This window comes from Herpailurus yagouaroundi, unplaced genomic scaffold (assembly GCF_014898765.1).
Source record: "Herpailurus yagouaroundi ecotype Mexico unplaced genomic scaffold, PumYag 216, whole genome shotgun sequence".
NCBI classification, from domain to species: Eukaryota; Metazoa; Chordata; class Mammalia; order Carnivora; family Felidae; genus Herpailurus; species Herpailurus yagouaroundi.
Window position 1 is genome coordinate 7,101,966 of NW_024412447.1, and position 26,307 is coordinate 7,128,272.

The 26,307-nt window shown below is 52.6% G+C and overlaps 4 protein-coding genes and 1 long non-coding RNA gene across 9 annotated transcripts in view; 3 read left to right on the plus strand and 2 right to left on the minus strand.

The window, feature by feature from the left end:
* AP4M1 (adaptor related protein complex 4 subunit mu 1) lies at positions 1-5,806 on the plus strand. Its single transcript, XM_040455926.1, has 15 exons — positions 1-205; positions 308-396; positions 749-855; positions 935-1,031; positions 1,164-1,274; positions 1,354-1,434; positions 1,627-1,689; positions 1,799-1,865; positions 1,970-2,023; positions 2,170-2,276; positions 2,379-2,473; positions 2,745-2,789; positions 3,021-3,071; positions 3,206-3,317; positions 3,460-5,806. The coding sequence occupies exons 1-15, from the start codon at positions 148-150 to the stop codon at positions 3,682-3,684; spliced, it is 1,362 nt and encodes a 453-aa protein (XP_040311860.1). The 5' UTR covers positions 1-147; the 3' UTR covers positions 3,685-5,806.
* Positions 1,348-3,209, minus strand: LOC121017606 (uncharacterized). Of its 2 annotated transcripts, none has more exons than XR_005784826.1 (3): positions 2,854-3,209; positions 1,768-1,960; positions 1,348-1,464 (listed from the first exon to the last, which is right to left on the minus strand). It is a non-coding gene; the product is annotated as an uncharacterized LOC121017606 (long non-coding RNA). The 2 variants fall into 2 exon arrangements; XR_005784827.1 differs by having other exon boundaries at positions 1,768-2,308.
* Positions 3,889-17,901, minus strand: TAF6 (TATA-box binding protein associated factor 6). 3 transcript variants are annotated; one of them, XM_040455924.1, is made up of 15 exons: positions 17,881-17,901; positions 8,754-8,969; positions 8,328-8,414; positions 8,023-8,176; positions 7,772-7,828; positions 7,543-7,662; positions 7,169-7,314; positions 6,978-7,055; positions 6,766-6,867; positions 6,478-6,660; positions 6,138-6,212; positions 5,886-6,011; positions 5,208-5,381; positions 4,755-4,952; positions 4,104-4,484 (listed from the first exon to the last, which is right to left on the minus strand). In XM_040455924.1, exons 2-15 carry the CDS (start codon positions 8,907-8,909, stop codon positions 4,104-4,106), a joined length of 2,037 nt encoding a protein of 678 aa, XP_040311858.1. In that variant the 5' UTR covers positions 8,910-8,969; positions 17,881-17,901. The 3 variants fall into 3 exon arrangements, with proteins under 3 accessions (XP_040311859.1, XP_040311858.1, XP_040311857.1); XM_040455923.1 differs by lacking the exon at positions 17,881-17,901 and adding an exon at positions 12,797-13,075; XM_040455925.1 differs by lacking the exon at positions 17,881-17,901 and having other exon boundaries at positions 3,889-4,484; positions 8,754-8,909.
* Positions 13,097-26,307, plus strand: part of CNPY4 (canopy FGF signaling regulator 4) — an 18,966-nt gene continuing 5,755 nt past the window's right edge. Inside the window, exons 1-6 of one of the 2 annotated variants that reach the window (XM_040455931.1) lie at positions 13,097-13,349; positions 15,257-15,383; positions 15,482-15,578; positions 15,813-15,935; positions 16,454-16,571; positions 16,657-16,748. In XM_040455931.1, the coding sequence (XP_040311865.1) occupies positions 13,238-13,349; positions 15,257-15,383; positions 15,482-15,578; positions 15,813-15,935; positions 16,454-16,571; positions 16,657-16,748 (669 nt within the window). In that variant the 5' untranslated portion in view covers positions 13,097-13,237. Of the gene's footprint in view, positions 13,350-15,256; positions 15,384-15,481; positions 15,579-15,812; positions 15,936-16,453; positions 16,572-16,656; positions 17,453-26,307 lie in introns of those variants that run through there. The other variant, XM_040455930.1, reaches the window with a different exon arrangement.
* MBLAC1 (metallo-beta-lactamase domain containing 1) lies at positions 17,991-19,111 on the plus strand. The gene has a single exon (XM_040455929.1). It carries the CDS (start codon positions 18,127-18,129, stop codon positions 18,877-18,879), a length of 753 nt encoding a protein of 250 aa, XP_040311863.1. The 5' UTR covers positions 17,991-18,126; the 3' UTR covers positions 18,880-19,111.

A 26,307-nucleotide genomic window follows, 5' to 3' on the forward strand; every position in this document is an offset into this window, starting at 1 on the left:
GGCGGACGCCGGTTTCCCGCGGTCTGAGGTGGCGCGGGAGGAGAATTGCTCTTAAAGGGCCAGCGTACGCTCGTCCTTTTGTTCCGGGGCCGCAGGGCGGGGCAGGCCCAACTTTCGTTGTCTCCCTGCCTACTCTCCAGAGCCGCCATGATCTCCCAGTTCTTCATTCTTTCCTCCAAAGGGGACCCGCTCATCTACAAGGATTGTATCCTTGACCTACGGGGCAGGAGGGGGGGCCCTGGGTGGGAGTGGTGCCCCAGGGCCAGACTGTATCGCTGGCTCCTTAGCTGTTCTTCCACCCGGTCAGTCCGCGGGGACAGTGGTGGTCGGGATGTGGCCGAGCTCTTCTACCGGAAGCTGACGGGACTGCCCGGAGATGAGTCCCCGGTTGTCATGGTAACCAGTGGCGGGGAGTGGGGGATGCGCCTGGCGGGCAGGGGGCGGGTGGGGAGGGCGCCTCCTTCCTCCCAGGGCTATTTCCCTGAGAGCTTCCGCTTCGGGGGTACGTTACGCCAAATAATGTGAATTCAAGTTTATCAAGAGCTAACAATGCACCAGGCACAGGCTCCTCTCACGTCCCAATCCCCCCGCAACTCCGGGGTGGGTACTATTGGTTACCTCCCCTGACATGTCAGGAAGCTGGACCCCAGGGGGGATGCCCAGGGTTCTCAAGGCACACTGCTAGGAAGTCTCACGGGCCCTTAATCACAGCTCTCTTCCTAATGCTTCTTCCCCACCTCTGCCTCAGCACCACGATGACCGTCATTTTATTCACATCAGACACAGCGGCCTCTATTTGGTGGCCACGACTTCAGAGAACATTTCTCCCTTCAGCCTCCTAGAGCTGCTCTCCCGGTGAGGAGGGCAGGGCTGGGCACCTGGGCGCGGGGATCTGACAGGAGGGGCATATGCACACTCCGACTCGTTTTCTCAGGTTGGCCACTCTCCTGGGCGATTACTGTGGCTCCTTGGGCGAGGGGACCATCTCCCGCAACGTGGCTCTTGTCTATGAGCTCCTGGATGAAGTGCTGGTGAGGGCCAAGCATTTCCCTCACTGCACCCCATTCCTTGCAGATATGCACTGTGGGTGGGAGGCTAAGTCCATTCATTTCCACCCCTTCCCTCCACTGACCTCCCACAGGCTGTCCTTCCTCTGCCCACAGGACTATGGCTACGTGCAGACCACATCCACAGAGATGCTGAGAAACTTCATCCAGACAGAGGCTGTGGTCAGCAAGCCCTTCAGTCTCTTTGACCTCAGCAGTGTTGGCTTGGTCAGTCGAGGGAAAGAGGAGGAGGAGGGGTGGTGGGTAGTGTCAAACCTGAAGATTGCTTGCTTTGGGTGCTTTACAGTTTGGGGCTGAGACACAGCAGAGCAAAGTGGCCCCCAGCAGTGCAGCCAGCCGCCCTGTCCTGTCCAGCCGCTCTGACCAGGTGAGATGCATCAGACCCTCTGAGTTTTTCCTGGAACACCAGAGAACGAGATCCTGGTGTTCCCAGACGTGGACAATCCCTTCCCTTCCCCATGTCCCCACCCCAGGGCCCTAGCTTCCACTGGCCTGTCCTTTCTGCCTGTGCACTTTACAACACAGGTCACTCAGCCTCCAAATCCCCTCTCTTCTTCAGAGCCAAAAGAATGAAGTGTTTTTGGATGTGGTCGAGAGGCTGTCTGTACTGATAGCATCTAACGTGAGTTTGGGCCCCCAGCCCTAGAGCAGAGGATAGACGGCTTTTGGGAAATGTATGGGGTCGGGGGCGGGGTGTCACCTCGGGACATTGATCTCTCCGTTCTTCTTAGGGCTCGCTGCTGAAGGTAGACGTGCAGGGAGAGATCCGGCTCAAGAGCTTTCTTCCCAGTGGCTCTGGTGAGAAGTCTGCAGGCTTAGCCCAGGGTCGGGTTTGGAACGGGCTCCTTGGTGGTATGTGAATGTTGGTATCTGGTGGCCTTTTCTGTTCTTTTCTGTGACAGAGATGCGCATTGGCCTGACAGAAGAGTTTTGTGTGGGGAAGTCAGAACTGAGAGGTGAGAAGAAAAGGGGTCCTTCTCTCCTAGGTACAGGTTGCCACCAAAAGTTTCATGGAACAGAGATGGGTTTTCCCCCAGCTACCACCTTGCTGCTCTTCTCACCCACAACGTGCGTTAGGAGAGGACACTTTCTTTCCCTCCAGGTTACGGCCCAGGAATCCGGGTGGATGAGGTCTCATTTCACAGCTCAGTGCTCCTTGAGGAGTTTGAGTCTCATCGAATCCTCCGCTTGCAGCCCCCTCAGGGCGAGGTCAGGATTGGGCTGGCCTAGCACTTTCCATCCTCCGTTGGGAAGGGAGGCAAGTTCAGGTGTGAGGAGACCAAACTGACCTCCATTCCTGTCTGGTCTCAGCTGACTGTGATGCGGTACCAACTCTCAGACGACCTCCCCTCCCCACTCCCCTTCCGGCTCTTTCCCTCTGTGCAGTGGGACCGAGGCTCAGGCAGGTAAGACCATTTTTCTCTTCTAGAACTTTCCCGAAGTCCAAGCTAATGCATATATGTTCCCAAAGCGCATTTTGGAGGAGGGATGATAATAGGTACAAGAAAAAGGCACCCTCCCCCCTATGCAGACTCAGCCCTTAGTGGAGTTGGGCTGGATATCATCCCTTCTCTCTCCTGCTTGGGGCATGACTGACCTACGCAGCAGCCCTGCATGGGGGTCCCGGGTGGGGATGGTGAGAGGCCAGTGAGTAACAGAACCATCCCTTTCACCCAGGCTCCAGGTTTACCTGAAGTTACGATGCGACCTGCCCCCGAAGAGGTACGAGTGGGGAGTTAGCCAGGCCTCGTTCAGTATCATGGGGCAGGACACAGGGCCCAAATACCTGTTGCTTCCCCCTTCGGATGCGTCCGTCAGCTTCGGAATCCCATTCAGTTAGACAGGAAGGCTGGGAAGGGGGGTGGGTGTAACACCTGCGCTAGTGGCGTTAATGAAGAGGGGGGACGAGTCACTGACTTCCCGGGGCTGACTCTGTTCCTCTCTTCTTGGCAGCCAAGCTCTCAACGTCAGGCTGCACCTTCCCCTGCCGCGAGGGGTGATTAGGTTAGTGTTGCAGCCACAGGGCCTGGGAGGTTTTGCCAGCTTCCCCAGGGTAACAGGGTGGTGGCAGGGAGGGTGGGACCAGCCTGTCCCAGGAAGGCAGGCTGAGCGCAGTGCCTGTCATCCCCAAACTCCAGCCTGTCTCAGGAGCTGAGCGGCCCTGAACAGAAGGCAGAGCTCGGGGACGGAGCCCTCCACTGGGACCTGCCTCGGGTGCAAGGCGGCTCCCAGCTGTCAGGCCTTTTCCAGGTACGAGCTGCCGACTCCCTGAGACCCTCTCTTCCAGCTGCATGTTTAGCCCCAACCACCCCTCCTCATGCACTGGACCTGAGCCCCATGCCCTCCCTCCTCTGTGCCTTCAGCACCCTTCCCTGGCCTCTGTCCCTCACAGATGGATGTTCCAGGTCTCCCTGGGCCTTCTGGCCAAGGACCCTCCACCACGGCCCCTCCGCTGGGGCTGGGCCCCGCCAGCCTCTCTTTTGAACTTCCCCGGCACACGTGCTCTGGCCTCCAGGTGCGCTTCCTCAGGCTGGCGTTCAGACCCTGCGGCAATGCCAACCCCCACAAGTGGGTGCGACATCTGAGCCACAGTGATGCCTATGTCATTCGGATCTGAGGCTCCCCAGACGAGGATGCGGGCAGCAAAGGCAGTAGTCTGTGGAACCAGAGAAGGATGATACTGTCTTTTCCACCCTTCCAGACCGTGGTCATGGACCTGGATGAAATGTCTTGAGTCCTGAGAGTCCAGGAGACCAGTCCTAGTTGACATATTTGACCTTCCTGTGGTACCTGACACAGGAAAGGCCGGGGTGGATCAGAATTTACAAATCAAACTTTTATTCTGAGGAACTGGCTGTACAATATCTAAAAGTAACATGGAAGAAGCAAACCATTACTTCCTTCCACCTAGCGTGCGTGTGTGTGTGTGTGTGTGTGTGTGTGTGTGTGAGAGAGAGAGAGAGAGAGAGAGAGAGAGAGAGAGAGAGAAAGAGAGGGAATCGGGGAGAGAAGAAGGTTGGCAGATGTGTGACAGCATTAAGGCGCAGGCTGAGGGGAGCCAGAGCCAGGGGGCTGGGAGCCATTAGTTTTTGGAGTCCCTGGAGCTGGAGGGGGGCTATCCCCAGCTTCCTGTTTCCCCCCACAAAGGGCACTGCCCCCAAGCGGGGAGGGGGCTGAGGATGGGGCAGGAGCTGGAGAAGGATGGGAGGTGGGGCCTCCTTTGCCCTCCCCTGTAGGAGGAAGAGAGACCACGATGTACTTCTGGACGCTGCCCGGACCAGAGGGAGCAGTGCTAGGGGGTGCGGTGGTGGCAGTAGAGACCAGCTTGACGATGGGCTGCACGCTGGGGACCGTGGTGGTGACGGGAGAGGTAGTGGTGGAGCCTGAGCCAGGGGCTGAGGTGCTGAGGGACAGGACCTGGGGGGAGAAAGGAGAGGCACTGCCTGGGGGAGAATTCATCTGTTCCGGCAGAAGAGCTGATGATTCATTCACCTGCTCAGGTGCCTGTAGGCCTGAGACCTGAGCTCAGGATGAGCAGCTATGCCTTATGGCCTCCGTGAAGTGCTCCTTCCTGCTCCTGTCTTTAGGCCCAGGGGGGACTGGGCTCTACTCTGGGGCCCCCAGGGTACTTGGAGGTAACCCTGGTCGTGCTCCGCACCTTCCCCAGTCCCACCTGGGTCCCAGTACCTGTTGAGTGGATGAGGCGCTGGAGGATGAGGACATGACAATAAACTTGGTTGGAGGAGGGGAAGGCTGAGGCGGGGCGGCAGCTCGCGCAGACACCAAGGTCTGCACAGGCAGTGCAATGGAGCCAGGGACCTTCAGCAAGCCAGGGGTCCGAGGGCCAGGCTGAGGGGCCTGGGAGAGGGTCAGCGTGGGCCGGGGCTGCACAAAGAAGAGGCAGGAAGGAAATGTGAAAAGGAGGGGCACTTATTGCTGCTCCTCAGAGGGTCTCCCTTGGGTTGAAGAATCATCCACTAAGGGGACTCAGACCCCCCCAAGTCTCACTCAGAGGGCCCTGTGTTTTACAAAAGCAAGCGCGCATCTGTGGCCACCCTGAAGGGAACCATGGCCCTGTCCCCCCTGCTTGCCCCCTTCCCACGTTTCCTCATCAGACCCCTCTTCCCCCCAGTCCCTGACCTGAGTGATGGTCAGAGTGGTCCTGTTGACCTGCTGAGCCTGCAGAGCAGCCTGGGCCCGGGCCTTGACAACATGAGAGCAGAGGAGGGGCCCGAGGGACCCAAATTCTGCCCGATAGGCGTCTTGATTGTCAGGTGGTAGGCGCAGCTTTGCCAGAACAGGGGCACAGTGTTTCTGCAGAGAAAGCAAAGAAAAACAAGGTAGGTGGAGAGCTGGGACGCTCAGGAAGTGACAAGGAAGGGGTGAGAAAGGAAACTGCCCATTACTCCAGTGCGTTGTGTTGCAGGCCAGTCTGCTGGGCTGGCAGTGTGTGTGAGGAACCCCAGGCAGCACCAGTGTGGATGGGGAAACTTGCTGAAAACACCTGTGATTTCTAAGGGGTGGCTGGTCCACAGGGGGATGCCCTGCTTGGAATGCAGCACAGTGATGGGGAAGCCTCGGGGGCGGTCCAGTCTAGGCAGGGTCACAGGCTGACAGTTAAGGTCTCTTATTTCTTACTTAACCTCTTGCCTTTGTCTCTCCGTCTGCACAACAGTATTGGGCTCAGAACACATGAGGCAAATGCGATGAGTGAATAAAAGACAACAGCTGTTTACTGACTGTCGTGCCTGTGTGTGGGGGGGGGGGAGGGGCGGGGGGAAGGATTGGGGGGAGGGCAGGGACAGGGGTTCTAGTCACCAGGAGGAGGCTCTGCACATGGTCAGCTCCAATGCGGTCAATGTTGCTCAGCACGGGGCCGTCCAGGACACCGCGGATCCGCTCCCCTTCCTGCTGCAGCCGTGGCAGAATCAGAGTCTTAATCACCTGTTGGAAAGGAAGGGGACAAGCCAGGGCCCTCGGGTCACCACAGGGCCTTGCAGGTGGGGCCCTTGCCCACTAAGACCCACGATGCCTCCTTTCTTGCAGTGTTCCCCGCGCCGGGGGCCTCACATCATGTCCGAGCTCTGCCAGGCCTGCGATGGAGCCATACCGCGTAGTCCATGGAGTCTTCTCGTCCACCCAGCTCTGCAAGGGGAAGGAAGATATACTGGGGAAAGGGGCCCAAGAGGCTAATTATTAAGGAATAAGTCTCGCGAACACACTTATGTTGTAGATTGTTACGACACTACAGATGTGGCCCAGGTGCCAGTCCCTGTCCGTCTCCCGCATTTTTCCACTGTCACTACCTCTAGCCACGCTGAACCGCCTCTGGTGTGGGTGAAGCTCTTTGTCCTGGTCACCACCCTGGGGTGGAGATACAAGATCGTCTACACTCCTCATTTTTGCTCACCTTGGTGAAGGTCTTGGTGATCCGGGACTGGATGTTGTTGGTGGTCGTGCTGAAATGCTTGCAGATCTGGGCCACGAGGCGGGCAGCAAAGTCCCGGAGTGCCCAGTGATTGTCCACATCTGGCCGCAGGCACAGCTGTCTGCTTACGATGCACGTCATCACAGCCGGAATCAACTCATGGACCTAAGGGAGAAGTGGCAAGTTGGCCAATTCTGAGGATGGCTTCCTGTTGGTGGCAACCAGGTGCCCCGACCCCAGGCTGAAAGGTGGGTGGGCAGGGCCGCTCACGTATTTTTCTAGATACAGCGTGGGGTTGTCCATCAGCGCCTTCACCATGCGCATCAGGTAGATGAGCAGGGCCAGGTTGTTCTGCACCACATTCACACGGACCTGCGGGAAGGGGAAGTGACAGGGCAGTGAGACCCTCCAATGAGCTCCCCCCGCTGCCTCCTCACCGCCCAGAACCTCATCCTGGGTCCTGGTCTTCTGCCTCTTCTCACCCCCTCTGAGATGAAGGTGCTGAATCGCGGCAGCATCTGATAGAGCCCTGGGTCCGTTGCAATGCTCTGCAGCGCCTCCTGCAGTGGGGAGGGAGCAAGTGACGCGGGGGGACAGAGATGGGGAGGGATTCCTGAAACTCCAGAGAGAAGGAATGCCCCAGGCGGGGAGAAGCAGGTCGGCAGGGCCTCACCGCTCTCTTGGCCTCACAGGAGCCCACACACGCTTCAGTGATCTCCTTGTAGTACAGCTGCTGCTCTACGGACAGCTCGTGGATACTTCGGGGCTTCAGTCGCAAAGGGGCCCCCTCCAGCAGGGGTGGTGCCTTCTTCTCTTTCCCTGTGTGAATTGCCAAGACAGGTTTGAACACGAAGGCTCCAGAAGAGGCCTAGAGCCGGACAAACCTTTGCTCTCTGCCCGGTGAGACCCAGGACCTGGCTCCTCTCAGGTTTCCTGATCCTTTCCAGGGCTCTCCAGCCATAGGTGTCACCCCTTGCCCTGCCCTCAGCCACCTCACAAATCGCCATCTGCCAGGAGCACCGAGGAGCCCAGCCTAGCAATACTGACCTTTGCCGTCGGCTGGAGCAGCCCCTTGACCTTTGCCTTTCAAGGGTCCATCTTCCTCCTGGCCTGGCTTTGCTGACTTCAGGGGTTCTGTGGCCTCAGCCTTCTGCTGCTCTTTGGGAGCTGGTGGGAAAGCCGTCACAGCAGGAGTGACGAGAGTGGCAGGGGGTATAAAGGAAGGAGAGGGGACATGAGATAGAGAGGGGTGGGCCTTGGGCACAGATGAGGTTACCTGGGGGTGGGTTCTCAGGTATAGCTGGCTGGCAGCCTTCAATGCTCAGCCAATGAGCTGTGAGGAAAGAAGGTGTCAAGTTGAACGGCTGGACATGGACACTAGGGAGTCACTCCATACCAGGAATGTGCTTTCCGTCCTGTCCCCACTTCCTGCAACTCCCTAGCGATCTCACGCTGAGGGCTTCTTCACTTGTGAGCCTCCTCAACCCCTTTTCCTCCTCCCCGCCACCCTGCAATCCCCGCCCCAACCTTTGAGGCAGACATCCAGGGGCACCCGGGGCAGAGGGGTATTGATGATGTCGCTCAGATCAACCTCCTTCTCCTCGTAGAAGTAAAGCTCCCGGCCCCCACCAGAGGCGAAACGAAAAGGAATGAACTCCTGGGCGTGGAAGCCATAGAGTGGCTGGATCAGGAGAGAGAGAGAAAGAGACATTGAGATGAGAAGGGAGCCCAAAGAGGCATGACTGAAGGCAAATGCAGTGTCAGGGAGGATGGGTCTCACCATCTTGCCCCCCACCAACCCTGCCAACCTCAGTCCCACGTGTCCCAATCACCTCGACATTCTTTAGCTTCAGCGCGTAATCGATGTCACTGGTGGTTAGCTTCTGCCGCTTCCCCATGTGCATGAACTTCAAGGCATCCTGGGGGTGGGAGAACAAACATCAACTCAAGAGCCTGAGGAAGAAGGGGGCCTGGGCAGCATTCTTTTTTTTTTTTTTTTTTTTCAACGTTTATTTATTTTTGGGACAGAGAGAGACAGAGCATGAACGGGGGAGGGGCAGAGAGAGAGGGAGACACAGAATCGGAAACAGGCTCCAGGCTCTGAGCCATCAGCCCAGAGCCCGACGTGGGGCTCGAACTCGCGGACCGCGAGATCGTGACCTGGCTGAAGTCGGACGCTTAACCGACTGCGCCACCCAGGCGCCCCACTGGGCAGCATTCTTAACACAACAAAGGGCTGGGTGGAGCGGTTGCGGTACCTGTGCAATCTCCTTGATGCGGTAGCTGACCTCGTCTGTCAGCAGCTGGCAGGTCTCCTCCTGGATCTGAGCGATGCCCATGGACTCGGCCACCACTTTCATCGACTCCGAGGGCAGCACGGTATTGCTGAGCTTCAGCTTCTTCTCCTCAGCCATTCTGGAGCCTCTCTCTCCCTCCCCCAGAGAGTGATACCCCAGGGTGGAAAGATGGGAGACCTGGCAGGGGTATGGGGTGGGCAAAAAGATAAAAAATAAACGTGTCCATCTCCGTGTAATTAGTATTGGGTGTAAGAGAAGCAGGTAGTGATCTGACCCGGTTCAACAAAATGTACTGAGCTCTGATTCTGTGCCAGGTGCCATGCAAGTGAGATATACGAGAACAGACGTGTCTTCAATTTAAATCCTGGCCCTAGATTACTTAGCTGGGTTATTTGGGAAAGTTACTTACATCCTCCCAGCTTTGGGTTTCTTCCCAATGCAGGGCTTGAACTCACGGCCCTGAGATCAAGACCTGAGATGAGGTGTGCCTGGGTGGCTAGTCAGTTGAGCATATGACTCTTGATTTCCACTCAGGTCATGATCTCTTAGTTTATGAGATTAAGCCCCGTGTCAGGCTCCATGCTGGGTGTGGAGCATGCTTAAAATTCTCTCTCCCTCTGCCTGTCCCACCTCTTTCTTTCTCTCTCAAAATGAATAAACATCAAAAAAAAAAAAAAAAAAAAAAAGAAGAAGAAGAAGAAGAAGAAGAAGACGACGACGACGACGACCTGAGCTGAGATCAAGAGTCAGACACTTGGGGCGCCTGGGTGTCTTGGTCGGTAGTGTCTGACTCTTGATTTTCGCTCAGGTCATGACCTCATGGCTTGTGGGTTCAAGCCCTGTGTAGGGCTCTGTTCTGACAGTGTGGAGCCTGCTTGGGATTCTCTCTCTCTCCCTCTTTCAAAAAAAACAAAAACAAAAACAGAGTCAGATGCTTAACCAACTGAGCCACCCAGCGCCCCAATGATCGCAAACTGCCTGACAGTCATACCACACCTCAGTGCACTCAGTCCCCCTCTGTCCTACATGATACCACCTCTCCTCCGCACTTTACGCCATTAGAAGAGACCCCCATAGACTCCCACTGCATCCACCAACCTAACAGCACTGGCGCCCACATCTTCTGCCTTCCTGCCTGTTACCGTAGAGAAGCCATTCGTGCCCCTTGCCAACTCCAACACTGCTTCCATCTCCCTGCATCACCACCACGTTTTCAACCTACTTGGTCGATGGTTCCCATCAGCCTCCCAAACGCACTTATTGCTCCCTTCTCAAGAAAACAAGACAGTGGTCTATCCACACAACAGACTAGTATCGAGCCTGAAAAAGGAAGGTGATTCTGACACATGCTACGACATGGGTGAACCTTGAGGACACCATGCAGAGTGAAATAAGGGAGCCAGAAAAGGGCAAACAGTGTTATGATTCCACTCTTATGAGGTTCTTAGTGGAGTCAAATTCATAGACTCAGCAGAATGGGGTTGCTGTGGCTAGGGGAGGGAAGAATGGGGAGTTAGTGTATAATGACAGAGCTTCGGTTTTACAACATGAAGAGTTCTGGAGATGGATGGCGTGACGGTTGTAGAACATCATGAATGTATTTAATCCCGCTAAAGTGTACACTTGAAATGGTTTCAGATGGTGAGCTTTATGTTATGTGTATTTCACCACGATTAAAAATTTTAAATGTTAATTTGGGGTGCCTGGGTGGTGGTTAAGCATCCAACTTTGGCTCAGGTCATGACCTCACAGTTCTCAAGTTCGAGCCCCCCATCAGGCTCTGTGCTGACAGCTCAGAGCCTGGAGCCTGCTTTGGATTCTGTGTCTCCCTCTTTTTCTGCCCCTCTCCTGCTCACGTTCTCATTCTCTCTCAAAAACAAAAACATTTTAAAAATTAAAAAAAAAAAATGTTACTTTTCATTCCACTTTCTCTAGAAGAGCCCCATGTTTTGGCTCCTCCTGGCAACCAAACTCCCTGAAAGAATTATCCTGTTTCTACTTCCTTTCCTTTCTTGCACCTACTCCAATCAAGCTTTTGACCCCACCAGGTCCCTGAAACAGCTCATCAAGGTCGCCGATGAATCCACACTGTGGAATCCAAGGTCCACTCTCTGTCATCATCAGACTTGACCTGCTGGCAGCATCTAGTATAGCTAGGCTACTCCCTCCTGAAGACACTCTTCACTGCACTGCACACTACCTTCTCCTGGCTTCCTCCTATCTCACTGGCCACCCCACCCCCCTCAGTTTCCTTGACAAGTTCTTCCTCTTCTCATCTTAAAAAAATACATAAATAAAACTGCCTAATGCTGGAGTGTCCTGGGCTCAGTCTTTGGTCTTCTTCTGTAGCTACACTTAATTTCTTTGGTAATGTCAACTACCCTCAATTTTCAGTATTGCTTACAGGCGGATGATGGCCAAATTTCTATCCCCAGCCCAGGGCGGTCTTCCTATCAAACTGTCGTGTTGTATATCAAACTGTCGACTTAAATCTCTTCTACAGCTGAACTCCTGATCTCTCGCTCCCCACCAGCTCCAGCCTGTTTTCTTAATCTTCATGGCAATGCCATCTATCCAGGCACTCACTCTTTATGTGAGCCCTCACATCAAATCAGTTGGGTGATCCAACCTGACTCCTCCACTCCCAACAGCATGCCCAAGTCACCACCATATCTCGCCTGGCTAATTCCAATAGTCTCCTGACAAGGTCTTCCTGCTTCCACCCTTGCTCCCCACATCTCTTCCTAACACAGCAGCCAGACTGATTCTGTCAAAACATAAATCAGACTGGGTCATTTTTTTGTTCAAAACCCTGGAATGGCTCCACATTTACCCTATAGTAAAACCCAAAATCCTAATTATAGTCTATAAGGCCCTTCATAATTTGCCCTCACTCCAATCACATCTCTGATCTGTTTTCCTTCCTTCTTCCATCTTGATCCAGCTTCATTCTCCTCCTGCTGTTCAAACCTCACAGGCAAAGCTCTTGCTTTTTGGCCTTTGCTCTTTTCCTTCTGCCTTGAATGTTCTTCCCCAGATGTTAGCTTGGCTGCCTAGTCCCATCACCTTATTTAATACCACACTCCAACGCCACTCTGCTCTTTTTTCCCCCACGGAAAAATTTAACATCTGCTAATATACACTGTATCATTTCTAATTGTTTATCACCACCACTACCTTCCCTTTGTGTTCACTGATGTATTCCAAGACCCCGGATTGGTGCCCGAGACACTGTACTCAGTAAATACTTGCTGAATAAATTAATGAAGTGTAGGGCTTAGAGATGTAGGGGCTCAGTGAATACATGGCACCACTATTCTCTTGATGAACAAGATATAGGTCCAAGTTTGGAACCTGCTTTGTGGCCAAAAGGAGAGTGGCTCGCTTGGAGTTAGCATTAGGAAGACTAAGGTCAAAGTGTTTAGGACTGACGGTGAGGCACTGATGGGGGCGTTCTGGAGGGTTGAGCACGGGGGCCAAAGAGAATTTGGTCTCCGCCTCCACTGTTTTAAGTCGTACGTTCATGGAAAACATTTATTCAACACATACTCTGTGCCCGGCACTGGGTAAGCAAGACGCTGTCGTGTCCCAGGTCAATGGCGAACTCTTACTAATCCTTCAATACCCTCTGTACCCTCTGCCAGTAAACAGCTCATGAAACACGCTACGGCCTCAGGAGCCCCTCAGGTCAGTGGAGTCGGCAGGAAAGCTTCACAGAAGATGGTTAACATGAGCTAGACTTCGGTAGTGGCCTGCCCGGCAAGGAAGCGAGTCGAAGGTCCCCAGGCAACGGGTACAGCGCGAAAGAAGGCGCTTGAGAGCCCACCTCATCCCCCCAACATCCCCCAATGCAAACATACACGTACGGAGTCCCCTCGCGCACGGACACACAACCCACCGCCCTCCTCCCGGTTCCCACATGGGCCCTTCAAAGGGCCTAGTTCCGGGTAGCACTCAGACCCTTCCCCGCCATCCGAACGCCCCACGCATTAAAAGTCTCTCACCGCCGCCAAAGCGCCGCTCACCCGGCGCTCGGCGCCATGTTCGCCCCGCCCCCTCCCGGGAGCAGGTCCTGGTAGAGACGGAGAGCAAGTCACTGCCCCTTCCCCGAGCCGGAATGAGTCTCCTAGGCTCACGGCCTGAAGTGGTATAAAAAACGGGTTTCTCTGTCTACGTGTAAGGAGCACATACTCCTGCTGCAATTAACTTCAGTTTATTCCTTCACTACCCGGCGGCCAGGACCCCAAGAGGCGCCACAAAACCGAGGCGGGACAGCCAGGAGCGCCATGAGGCTCCACCTCCTTTCCGGCCGGGACTGCGCGTGCGCCTCGCAAGCCAGGCTGGCTAGAAGTTCCCGCCGACACCGCCTCGAAATTTAAAGGGCCCGCTGCCTTCACGAAGTTGGTTTGAAGGCAAGGGGTTGTTGGTTTGGAGAGCACTTTGTCATGGGACCTGTGCGGTTGGGAATGTTGCTTTTCATTTTGGCTGCGTACGGCGCTTGGGTTGGGACGTCGAAGGAGGACGATGACACAGAACGCTTGCCCAGCAAATGCGAAGGTATCTGAAGGGAGTAGCTAGACCCTATTCGCATCCCTCTGCCCATCTCTTTAGTCTGGGCCGAACCAAATGGACCATGATGGGTGGGTCACTAGATCTCTTTGAAGACCTCAGGGAGACTCTGGCTGAATTTGAAGGGGGTCAAAGGAGGGAACGTAGAGCGCTACCCCACAACTATGGCACTACAATTCCCATAGGACATCCAGAGGGAGCCCGCTTTTTCTTAGTAGCGTAGCCCCAGTGATTTGTGGGAATTGTAGTTCAGAGATCGTGCCCAGGATCGCCCACTTTACTGAGCATCTGAAGTGTGTGTTTCCCCCATGTCACTAAACCTAAGTCTGGGGAACCTGCAGGAGCTGGGTATGAGGCTCATACCTTTTGGCCATCCTCTGCTCCACCCTTTCAGAGACGCTCTCAAATTACAGGCCCCACGCTCTCCTGGGGCAGGTTTGGAGGTAAGGAAATAAGCCCATGAAGCTCATAAAGGAGAGAGGAGGCCACATAAGTGGAGGAGGTTCCCTGTAGGTGTAAGGGTTTGCAGAGGATGTATACTTATGGATTTTGCTGTGAACAGCATCTTATATGGCTGCACCACAGCGGTGGGGGACGTGTGCAGCTGAGAAGAGACACTTAAGAGCTGGGCCATTGAGGGCCGTGGTTCCCTAGTTTGTTGCTTTCCTGACTTTAATTTCTTCCCTGGATTCTTTTTCCCTTCACCTCACTCCACAGTGAATTTCATTATCAGTATTCTGCATGACCTGGACCTAACCTCTCCTTCCTTTGTGTCCCTGCTTTTCTCCCCACGCCTGTCATTTTTCTACACACAGACCTGGTCATGTCAGTCCTTGCTGTAACATCTCTGCAGGCCTCCTGCTGTGGTCAGAATACAGCCATTTTTGACACAGTCTGTTGTATGGTCCCCACCTCTCTTACATTTCGGTACCTCAACTCCCTTCCTCAAAGTGCCCATGCTTCAGCCTCGCTGAGCTTCTCACCTGTCACCGAGCCTGCCTTATCCTCTTGCACCTCTGTGCCTTAGCACACTGTTTTTCCTTTTGCCTGGAATAACCCTCTCCCTTCTGCATTTGGTTCTTCAAGGCCCAGTTCAGATGTCAATTCCTTTGGAAGCCTTCTTCCTTTTGTCACCTCCCACTATATTGTTAAGCCCGTGGAGGAAAGGAGAGTACCTGTCTCTGAGGTCCTAGCGTAGTGTCTGGAACATTTTAGGCACTTTTGTTACCTGCCCTGTGTTTAGTTTGCATGGCACTTCTGTATAGGCCACTCCCTTTTTTTGGGACCCACCTCATGCCAGGCCAGGTGCTATTTGCTGGAAGACAGTGGTGGAACATACACAACGCTCATCCTTAAGGAAATCACAAGCCGGTAGGAAGTCAACACATGACAATTTCATGAATTTTGCATTTCCTAATGAGATTAATTAAATCTGTTAACCTCTAGTGCAGGGCCCATCACAGCACACTGTCATCATTTTATTTGTCCCCAACTGCATCAGCAATGTCTTGTGGATGGGATCATGGGTCTTATTGCTATGTTGCTGTTGTACATATAGGAGCTCAATAAATAACTGCAGAATAAAAGCAAACACATACAGTGCTCACTATATGCCAGGCACTATCCTAGGGGCTTTATGTAGATTGATCTATTTAATCCTCACAACCCCCCTCCACAGGAGGTCCTATTATATTATTATCTCCATTTTAGAGATGAAGAAGCCAGGGCACAGTGGAATTGTCACATAGCTATTAAGTGGCTGAGTCAGTATTGTAACCATGCCAGTCTGGCTCCACGGTCTGCACTTGTAACCGTCACGTTCTGCTGCTTTTGCTCATCTACAGAATGAGTTGCTGGTATGTTTGTTTGTCTTTCACATCCTTTTGGACATCTAGTGTGTAAGCTGCTAAGCCTGGAGCTACAGGAAGAGCTGAGTCGCACTGGCCGATCTCGAGAGGTGCTGGAGCTGGGGCAGGTGCTGGACACGGGCAAGAGGAAGAGACATGTCCCTTACAGTGTTTCGTGAGTTCTTTTTGGTGCTCCCTTACCTTCCAACCCCTGAGGGAGCCCTGGGAGTGCCTACAGCATCCAAGGAGTCTTTGTTTCCCCTCTTCCCACAGAGAGACAAGGCTGGAAGAGGCCTTGGAGAATTTGTGTGAGCGGATCCTGGATTACAGTGTTCACGCTGAGCGCAAGGGCTCACTGAGATATGCCAAGGTCAGGCCCTTCCCTAGGGCAGCATTCCACTTTTCAGAAACAACAATGGATATCCCCTGGGACCCATCTCCCTCCAGCTCTGGAGAGTGTCACCACCCCATTGTTAGACTCCCTCATCTCACCCTCATGGAGCTCACCCCTGGGTCTCCAGTAATTGACAGTGCTGATATGGCAGAAAGGGGAAAAAAGAGGTGGGGCAGGGGGCTCGGCTGATTCTAGATTCCTATCTTTCAGGGTCAGAGTCAGACCATGGCAACACTGAAAGGTCTGGTGCAGAAGGGGGTGAAGGTGGATCTGGGGATCCCTCTGGAGCTGTGGGACGAGCCCAGCGTGGAAGTCACATTCCTCAAGAAGCAGGTAGGATGGGGTAATGCACTGCCAGGGCAATGAGAAGGGAGCCTGAGGGGAGAATTAGATCCTAGGGAGGTCTACCTCTGAGCAGAGAGAAGGGGGCAGAGTGAGGACTCTATCATTGATTGAAGTGGGCCCAGGAGCATATCAAGGAGTAATAGTAGAGGCTAATAATATCTACTACCACTTACTGAGCACCTACTATGTGTCAGATTCAGGCTCCCATACTTTCCAGCTGCTGCCTCATTTTCCTCTCAAAGCACCCTCACACGGTAGGTACTATTACCATTTCCCATTTTATAGGCAAGAAGCCTGAGACATAGAGTTTAATAGTCTACTTGGTAGAACAGGTACTAGTAAATGTTTGATGAATGAATGAGGACCACACAGCTAGTAAGCAGAGTTTAGCCTCCTGGCTACCTGCCTCTTCAAGGTAGGGTGGGGAGAAAGGGAGTGAAGAGTAGAGAGGAGGGTTTCCAAAGCCCAGCAGAGCATAGTTCCTTCTGACCCTTCCATTTGATCAGTGTGAGACAATGCTGGAGGAGTTTGAAGATGTTGTGGGAGACTGGTACTTCCACCATCAGGAGCAGCCCCTACAGCATTTTCTCTGTGAAGGTCATGTGCTCCCTGCTGCTGAAACTGGTAAGTGTGTGGGACTGGCCCCCTTCCTGCCAGACCACAACCTCCCAGGACTAATACCTACATTGTTTTCTATCACCTAACCTAGCGTGTCTACAGGAAACTTGGACTGGAAAGGAAAAGATCACAGATGGGCAAGAGAAGACAGAAGAGGAGGAGGAGCAAGATGAGGAGGAAGAGGAAGGGATGACTAACACACCAGGGCACCCCAAGCGTGACCCAGAGGATCTTTGACCCCTGCTTTTGTTTGAGTCCTCAGGAGGGGCAGGGGTCCTAGAGAAGAATCCTCTGAAGTCTGAGCAATCCCTTCCCTGCCCCACATAAGGGTTTGTGTGTATGTGCGAGGGATCCCACCCCAAGGCTTGTAACTGTTCTCTCCTATCTGGTCTCAGGCAGGATCCTGGTGGTGCAGCATGGCATGGCTACGGGGACAAAGGTGGGAGCAGTAGGTGGAAGGCCTGCCCCAACAGATCAGCCCTCTGCCTGCCATCTAGCCCCTTAACTGTCAGGTGTGTGGAGGGACAGTATTGAAGGCTTTCCCCTTTAAATATCTCTCCTACTCCCCACCGCACCCAGAGGTCAATGAAGGCATTGGAGCTGTGGGCCTTAGGAAAGTCACTTCGCCCCTCGGGGGTCTGTTTTTAGACCCTTCCGAGGAAGAAGCCAGCGCGGACATTCTCTACGACCGATACACACGCTGCCTGCATCTAGGAGGCTACAAGCCAACAAATTTAACACGACGGGGACACTGTAACAGGATGGGGTGATGTTGATAACTGGGGTAGATATTTGGTCTACTTCATATTAATTTCACCGAGGGCCCACCATGGGATTTCACAGGTGCCAAGTTTTCTATATCGCTAGTAAATTTTTTAAAAATACCAGCTGAGCCTGTAGTTTCAAACAACTGACCTGCAAACAACATAGCTAGCCGATACGGCAGCGCCCACAGAATAAGCCGTTGGTCGCCGTCTGTTAGAAGCTAGTAGTGTTTTGTAATTTGCAGTTCAGGGAGACTAGCAGGGGTCCCCGGCTGATAACTACTTAGGCTAGGATCTGTGCGGCCCCTCTCGGCGCCTGCGGGAGAATACCCTGGAATTCAAAATCAGGGTGCGGGAGCGCGCGTCGGCCACCATACTCTGGGCTTACGGGAACTCGCTGGGGACAAAATCCCTCACGCTTTTCCGAGGGCCGGTGTCCCCACGGAGAGGCAAGAGAAGCGGTGAAACTAAGTCCAAGACAGGGAACGGCTCCGGTTAGAATGAGGGGAATAAAGAGGATATCCTTAGGGGAGTGATGGGTGGGGACCTACCGCATAGGAGCGTGGCGACGGCGGAAGACACTGAGGGACTGGCAGGAGAGCTCACCCTAAGGGATGATTGGACGATACCATCTACGGGAGGGGGTTGGGGCGATACCACCTTAAGGGTGCGAGGGGGGGTGGCAAAGAACTGAGACTTGGAAGGTGCCACGCGGCGGAGGCAGGCGCGTGTGGGAACCCGAAGGGACTGGACAGTCCCCCATAGCCCCACTTTCCTTCCCCAGCCGTCTTTCTGCCATGAGCGGTCTAGTGCAGACCGAGCCGCTGCTCGGGGAGCCGCCTCTGCTGGTGCGCGGCGACCCCTACTCGGTGGTGGTCCTTCTGCAGGGCTATGCGGAGCCCGAGGGTGTGGGCGACGCGGTGCGCGCCGACGGCTCCGTGACCTTGGTGCTGCCTCAGGCCTGGGGCCCGGCTTCCAGCCACCGAGAGTCCCCGCCCGAGGGCGGCGGGGCGAAGACCGCCCTGGAGGAGGCGGCCCGTGGTCCCATCCTCGTAGACACCGGGGGCCCTTGGGCGCGGGACACACTCCTGGGGGCCCTGGCGCGGCAGGGCGTGGCCCCCGGAGACGTGACTCTGGTGGTGGGCACCCATGGACACTCGGATCACATCGGGAACTTGGGGCTGTTTCCCGGGGCGGCTCTGCTGGTCTCTCACGACTTCTGCCTCCCCGGGGGCCGCTACTTCCCCCACGGGCTAGGTGAGGAGCGGCCCCTGCGGCTGGGGCCGGGGCTCGAGGTGTGGGCCACGCCGGGCCATGGGGGCCAGCGGGACGTGAGCGTAGTGGTGGCGGGCACGGTCTTGGGCACCGTGGTGGTGGCGGGCGATGTGTTTGAACGCAGTGGAGACGAAGACTCGTGGCAAGCGCTGAGCGAAGACCCGGTGGCCCAGGAGCGGAGCCGGAAGAGGGTCCTAGGCACAGCGGACGTGGTTGTGCCTGGTCACGGAGCCCCCTTTAGGGTGGTCAGGGAAGCCCCTCAACCACCGAACTGACGTCCAGGAGAACAGAGGACCCAGTCGGCTGAGTCGGAGGAATCAGGGGTGATGGCTTCCAGCTGTCGCAAGAAGCTGGTTTTCCAGCAAGGACAGTCACCGATATCACTGCAACCAAACTAGGACCAAGCACTGACTCAGCCGTGTGCCACCTCTTTGGGCCTCCGTAAAATGGGAGAGTGTTCTTGGGAGAGTCGTCCAAAATAAAAATAGAAAACTGTATGGAAAATCGTACGGCCCTCATGTAAATGCGAATCATTAATAATGACAATCCTGAAATTTGGTAGTTAGCAGCTGCAGCAGGGGGACACTTTGGCCAATTGCTTATTTCTCATAAGATAGAGATTTGCTGTGAAGGTGCAGGGCATATAAGTAACACCTTAGTCATGTGATTATCATCCATCTGTTCAAGGAATATTTAACAACCTGCAATGTTTCAAACACTGCCCTAGGTCATGGGGATGCAACAGTGAGCAAGCTAGACAAACTCCCTGTCCCTTATGGAGATTACATTCTAGAGACAAAGACAAGTAAACAACAATAATAGTAAACCAAATAATTACAGATTGTGAATAGTGACATGAAAGAAAAGGAGGGCAAAGGGCATGGAGTGCCAAGATGGGAAAATGACCTCTTTTATTTAAGGTCATCAGGAAGAGCCTCTGAGGAGATGATGTTTGATCAGGGAACCAAATGAGAAGAAAGCCAACCATATGAGGATCTGGCAGTTGTGCATTCCAGGCACAGGAACAGCAGGTATAAAGGTCCTGAGGCAGGACAGCTTGACCTGCTTGAGTAGCAAGACTATGGGGTTAGAATGTAGAGTGCCAAGGAAGAGTGGCAACAAATGAGGACAAAGAATTAGGCCAGGCCATCATGGACCATGGTTAAGGGTTTGGATTTATACTGAGAGAGAAGCCTTTGGCTTTTGAGCAGGCTAATGACTTGGCCTCATTTATGTTTTAAAGTAACTACTCTTGCTCTACTAATTCTAAAGTTCTACTCTGAGTGGAGAAGTGGTCAGAGTAGGGCAAGAATAGAATCAGCTGGACTGGTTAGGAAACTACTGTAGTCTTTCGGGCAAGAGAAGTTAGTGGCACCTGCTCTTCTCCCAGAAATGCTGTTCTGGCTGTGGCCCTCTTTACAGCTGTGCCCCAGGCCCTCCATCCACACAGTGTCAGAACCCACAGAAACACTCGGGGTGGCGCAGATGAAGGAGAGGAGCAAGTCTACCTTGTTGCAGATGATGAGACACCCTGGGTGGATGCTGTGGCGGCAGGGCCAGACTGACGGTTATTTTCCAGGCATCCACAAAGGCTAGGTGGAGGTCACCAAAGGCAGCTCAGAGGAGCTGGTTAACCTAGAGGGTGAACCAGTACCTGCCATACATAGACTCGTAGTTGGTGTTGGACCAGTTTGATGACCACAAGAGTGCACAGTTCCCAGGCCAACGGTGCAGCCACAGCTGCCCAGATCCCTGCCAGTCATCAGATAAAGATAAATGAAGTGAAGGTGGCGATGTGGGCACCCAGCCTCAGAACTATCATGGTGTGGGGGCCCCTGGCCAGGTTCCCCACCTTCTGGGCCACAGAATGCGGGGAGGCCACTGGTGTGCAGAGGGAGTGTAGGGGCCAGCTGTGTGCTCACCAATGCAGCACTGTGCCCTGAGTGATCTCCATGGCCCCATCTGATATGTGGAGTGTAGATCCAATAGCTTCAGGGCTATGAGGGGGATGAAAAGGAGGGGATGGGGGTTATAGAGAACTATGCACTTTCAACTTGTACACATAAAAATTCCAGTCCCGACTTACTTTCCGTAACATGGTACTCTTGCCCATGATTCTGGTCTGGTCATCTAGAGCCAACACATCTCTTTGGCCACACTGACTGTCTCCACAATGGGCAGGTCACCTAAGCTAGTCCAGGCTTGGTCATCTTAGGGGTTTTGCTGGAGCTAGTGGAAAAGAAAAGTCAAGTTCTTTCCTGAAAGACTGACATGGGAGATGTATGGAAGTGTGGAATCACTATATTTACATACATCACTATATGAAGTGATGCTACACTGAAGCTAATGCTACACTGTATGTTCACTAACTGGAATTTAAACAAAAACTTAAAAAACAAAAAACAAAAACACCACACTGACCTGAGAGGATAGGTCATTTGCCGCTCTGTGGGAAGAGCCCATGGCTCTGGGGCCAAGTGGAGGCTGAGAATGAAGCTGAACTGTAGGGGGCAGAAATGAGCAGTTATGAGAAATAGACCCTGGGGAGAAATCTGAGTGCTGAATTCAAGCCAGATCCGCTGCTGAACTCTCTTGTGGAAATTCTTAGGAAAACTTGACCCATATGATTAGATACTTGTACTTGCAAATATTCAGTGGCTCCATATCGCACACTTTCTCGTCCAGTCATCTCTGAGACAAACTTTCCCTGCTCCAGTTTGGCAGGACTGCCTGCTTCCTTCCAGACTCCTCTACTCCTTCTCTCCTGCAGCCCTTTGATCCTGCTCTATTCCTGCTGGCCTCCCTCTGTTCTGTACCATCCATCGATCCAGGCTCAACTCAGCTCATCTACAGAAAAACCTCCCCTGATTTTTCCAGCTCTTCTTTAAACTCTTGCAGTGCATTCTCTGTATTATTCACTTAACATTAGATATACCCAGTGTTGATAATTTTTTCTGGAAATGTCCTCTCCTCATTGTGCCCTTTGAGAGCAGAAACTAAGGAAAAAACAAAAAAACAAAAAAACTTCTCTGAATGCTCCAGAGCTTGTGTTATGCCTACAAATGCCATGTAATAGACACATGCTATTTTTCTCAGCTCTGACTCCTTGCCCAGGACTTCAGGGTCTGTCTCTGCCTATTCTCTGGAGAAGTTCCAGTATCCTGTGCACTCTGCGAACAAAGGGGTGCCACTCAGAGCCCTCCTGTTCACCTCTTCCTATATGAAGCTCCAGGTGTCTTGCCAGAGGGCTTTGGGGCCGGGATCCCAGGGTGGTATGGGAGTTGATGGATCAAAGCTGTAGGAGGGAGAAAAACAGAACAAGCTAAATAACGGGAAGCTCCCCAAAGCAAGGCTGCAGGAAGCAGCCTGTCTGAGGACAAATAAGCCAGGATGCAGCCAAAGGGCCTGCCCCCACCAGCCCATCTTGGGGCCTGTCCCATGGTGGGGAAAGAAGGCTCAAAGTGTTCTCAGGAGGCTGGAAGTGTCCCCCATGACAATGAAGCCTCCAGTGACCTGGACCTGGAGCAACTCCTGGAAGATGTTGGAGAAGAGCCGGAGCAGCTGGAGGAGCCACAGTGTGGAGATGACCCTGGGGAGTTCACCACGACCTTCTTTGAGGAATAGCTGTGTGCTCCTGCCTCACCCGCTTCCACAGGAGCAGCAGAGAGAGCCCCTCAGAGGGTCCCTGAGAAGCTACTAAGTGTGGGGTTTGTTCCTCGGCTACAGGCCAATTGGCTAAAGTCACGGCTCTGCAGTTTATGTGTTAATAAAACAGGTTACCGGCTTAAGTGGTTCCATTCGTCTCTAACCACATGCTTCCCTTGGCTTCTCTCCCCATGCCCCCCCCCCCCCCCCCCGGTCCCTGTGGCATGTCCTTGTTTCTGGTGGGAGGCCGGCACAGTACAGGGATCTGGGAAGGCAGTGAGACCCAAGTCCTGGGAGGAGGCCGTCGAGAAGGGCAGGTCTGGGTTCAGACCTGGCTCAGCCACTTACTAGGTGTGTGGCCTTGAGAAAAGCACTAACCATTCTGGGTCTTCTCTTCACGCCTCCGGTGAGTGCATCCAGGACTGTATAAGGTTGTTGGTGATGCTTACATGAGTGATGCACTTAACGCGGTACATGTTATGGTAGCAGAAGTAGAATGGTTAGATAAGGGGGCAGAGTCTGGGCTCTGGGCTGGCTGCCAGTGTTTGGTGTCCCCCACCTGGCCTGAAGGCAGTCACTGAACACCAGCCCTGGAGGAGGGATCTTGGGTGTGAGCTACTTTCACAGCTCATTTTTGGCGAGAAGGAAAAGACAGAAGATGCCATCAGTTTCTCCTTAGGTGCCTTCAGGCAAATTCTACTAGTACTTTTATTTTTGTGGGCAAGGGCTGGGCAGTTGAAGAGGGAATGGAAGCAGATGGCTCTGTTTCTTTCTGGTCCTTGGTGGCCTTCCACACCCACTGGCTTTTGTCTGTGTCTGGCCAGGGTTATTACTAGAAGCTGTGACCCTCCGTGCAGCTTAGTCTCAGGGAGTCCCCATTCAGTCCTGCTCACACTGGGCCTTTCCGATAGAGTACAAGGTCTCCTGCGGGCTCTCCTTGGGAGGGGTGCAGGGAGGAGCTGGAGAGGGTGAAGGAGGCATAGAGGATGCTGCTGTCATCCTGCACTTCATCCTGGGGGAGAAAGAAGGAAAAGGCGGTAGACAGCGGAAGGGGAGTGGCGGCTGTTTCCCCTCCCTCCCTCCCCCTGCCGAACCTCAGGGCTGGAATGGGTGTCTGTGCTGCAGCCAGTTCCTCTCCATCCTCTGCCACTGAAACCTCTGATGTCCCCCTGCCACCATCTCCCCTCCTGTCCTTCTGAGTCTGTCTACAGCGTTTCCCAAGGATCAGCCCCTGGTTCACAGACATCCCCTCCGCCACCCAACACTATCCTGGGAGGTCCCATCATCGACAGGGACAGCCCTCTGAACACACGGGACTCCTATGTCTCCCCAACTCTAGTGACCTCCACTCCACTCAGCCATACCCTGGACTCCTTTTTATCCCTGGGATTGAGAACTCTGAAATATTAAGTGCCAGGATCATTTTTATGCTACAACTTTCTTTCCTTCCAGCTCTCTTTTATCATCAGCCTGTTTGGTATATCTGTGTTTTGACCCCCTGAACTCTTGTCCCTTAATAATCCACTTTCTTTTGGGCTGTCCAAGCTCCCTGCTCATCCTCTACTCTCTACTCCTGCCCTTTCACTAGCTCCTTGACCGCCTGTGTTCCTCTGTCCTTATGCCACACTTAGCTGACACAGCTCTAATTCTGGATGTGGCTGATGGCAGAGAATGCTATTAGCTTACCTAATATCCATTCATTTCTTCTTATTCAGCTACAGAACCTTGATTTTATTTGGGGTGGCAGTGTGCTGCCCTACTGATAGATGTGGGACATAGTACATCCTAGCCAGTAAGATTCAAGGGGAAGTTGTGGGTAGGGTTTTCAGGAAGACTCTTTAAAATGAGGACAGACAGCTGTGGCATAGTCTTTTTTTTTTTTTTTTTTCCTTTCTTCCTTCCTCCTGTTTCCTGTCTGGATTCAGAAATAATGGCTGGAGTCTGAGCAGCCATCTTGGATCATGAGGCAACCTTCAGGATAAAAGCCAGTAGCCGTAACAGTGAGCAGGAAGATAGAAGCCTGAGTGCCTAAGGACAGTGTCCTCTGCTATCTGCTTCCTCATCCTTTTATATGAGGGAAAACAATAAACTCAGTCTTATTTAAGCCCTGTTACTTTTGGTCTCTGGTGCCAGGAGGTGAACGTAACTCCTAATGAACAAGTCCCAGAGGGTTCTAACCTGCATGAGGAAAAACATGAGGCGATGCCTTTACAGAGTTTATGGCTTCTCATCTGAGTTGAATCCTTAAATACTGTCTTCTATATCCTCAGTGACTATGTCATGTTTTTCTTCATCTCCAACCCTCATCCTCACTCTAGAGACAACCACTGTGATTTTTTCCTCTGCAGAATTAAAAACAATTTGTATATATTTGAGTTTATCAATATTTTTATTCATGGCTCTTAGGTTTTATGTTATATTTAGGGAGATCACCTCTACTCCATGGTTATAAAATAGTCTCACGTGCTTTATTCTGATGCTAGGGTTCTTCCCCTCCCCCCCATGCCGTCCACCCCCCATTTAACTCTTTGATTGATCTCCATGGAATTTATTTTGGTGCAAATTATGAGATAACATTTTCTCAGATGGCTGCTCAATTGTTCCATCACCATGTATTGAATTACTCATCTTTCCCCATTGATTAGAAATGCCAGTTTTTAACCTAATAAATTCCTGAATATATTTTGACCTATTTTGTCCTGCCTATATTTGGGCTTTTCTCTTTTAATACATTGGTTTATCTGTGTATGAATATGACAACATCGAATCATTTTAATTATTGCAGCTTAATAATTACAAGTGCTAGTGCTCACATAGTCCTTATTCTGTGCCAGGATCTGTTCTCAATGAATTACATTTAATTGTCATAACAACCCCCAGGGTGAGTACTATTATTATTGTCATTTTACTGATGAGTAAGTTGAGGCACAGAGTAATACAACCACTGCACCAGAGTTTCCCCAGCCAGGATTTGAGTGCAGGCAGTCTAGATTCTATGCTGCTCACCTCTGTGCTTTAATATCTGATAGGACTAATCTCCTCTCACTGAAATCTTTCTCTAGAGGAATTTCAAATCAGTATTGGAGGGTATTGGGGTGTAAATAATTAATGACTCTAGCCCTGTCCTCTTTTTTTTATTAAAAAAAATTTTTTTTTCAACGTTTATTTATTTTTGGGATAGAGAGAGACAGAGCATGAACGGGGGAGGGGCAGAGAGAGAGGGAGACACAGAATCGGAAACAGGCTCCAGGCTCTGAGCCATCAGCCCAGAGCCTGACGCGGGGCTCGAACTCCCGGACCGCGAGATCGTGACCTGGCTGAAGTCGGACGCTTAACCGACTGCGCCACCCAGGCGCCCCTGTCCTCTTTTTTTTAATTAAAAGTTTTTTTATTTTAGGGGTGGGAGGGGCAGAGGGAGAGAGAGAGAGAAAGAGAGAGAGAGAGAGAGAGAGAAGAGAGAGAGAGAGAGAGAGGGAGAGAGAGAGAGAGAGAGAAACTCTTAAGCAGGTTCCACACTCAGCATGAAGTCTGATATGGGGCTCAACGCAGGGCTAGATCCCAAGACCCTGGGATCGTGACCTAAATCCAAATCAAAATTTGGAAGCTCAACCAGCTGAGCCACCCTGGTGCCCCAAATTTTGCAATCCTATGTCACTTTGCAAATCTAAATCTTGTAATATGAGAATGCTGAGGTTATTCTCAATACTTTTTAAAAATGCAGATTAAAATAAGCCATTGGGGGTGTTGTTTACTTGCTTGTTTTTACTTATCCAAGTAGAGGGACCCACACAGTATTGGCACTACAGGAATATGGATAGGTTGGCATTGCATTTGGGAATATCTATCAAAATGCAAAATGCCCAGGCATGCCCTTTGACCCAGTAATTTCAGTGCTAGGAATTTATCCTGTGGAAATACTGGACAAGTCTTCAAAGGCCTGTGTTTAAGGGTGTTCTTTGCAGCTTTGTGTTGTGTCAACAACCTAAATGTCTTTTTTTTTTTAAACTTAATTTATTTTTGAGAGAGAGAGAGAGAGAGAGAGAGAGAAAAGGTGTGAG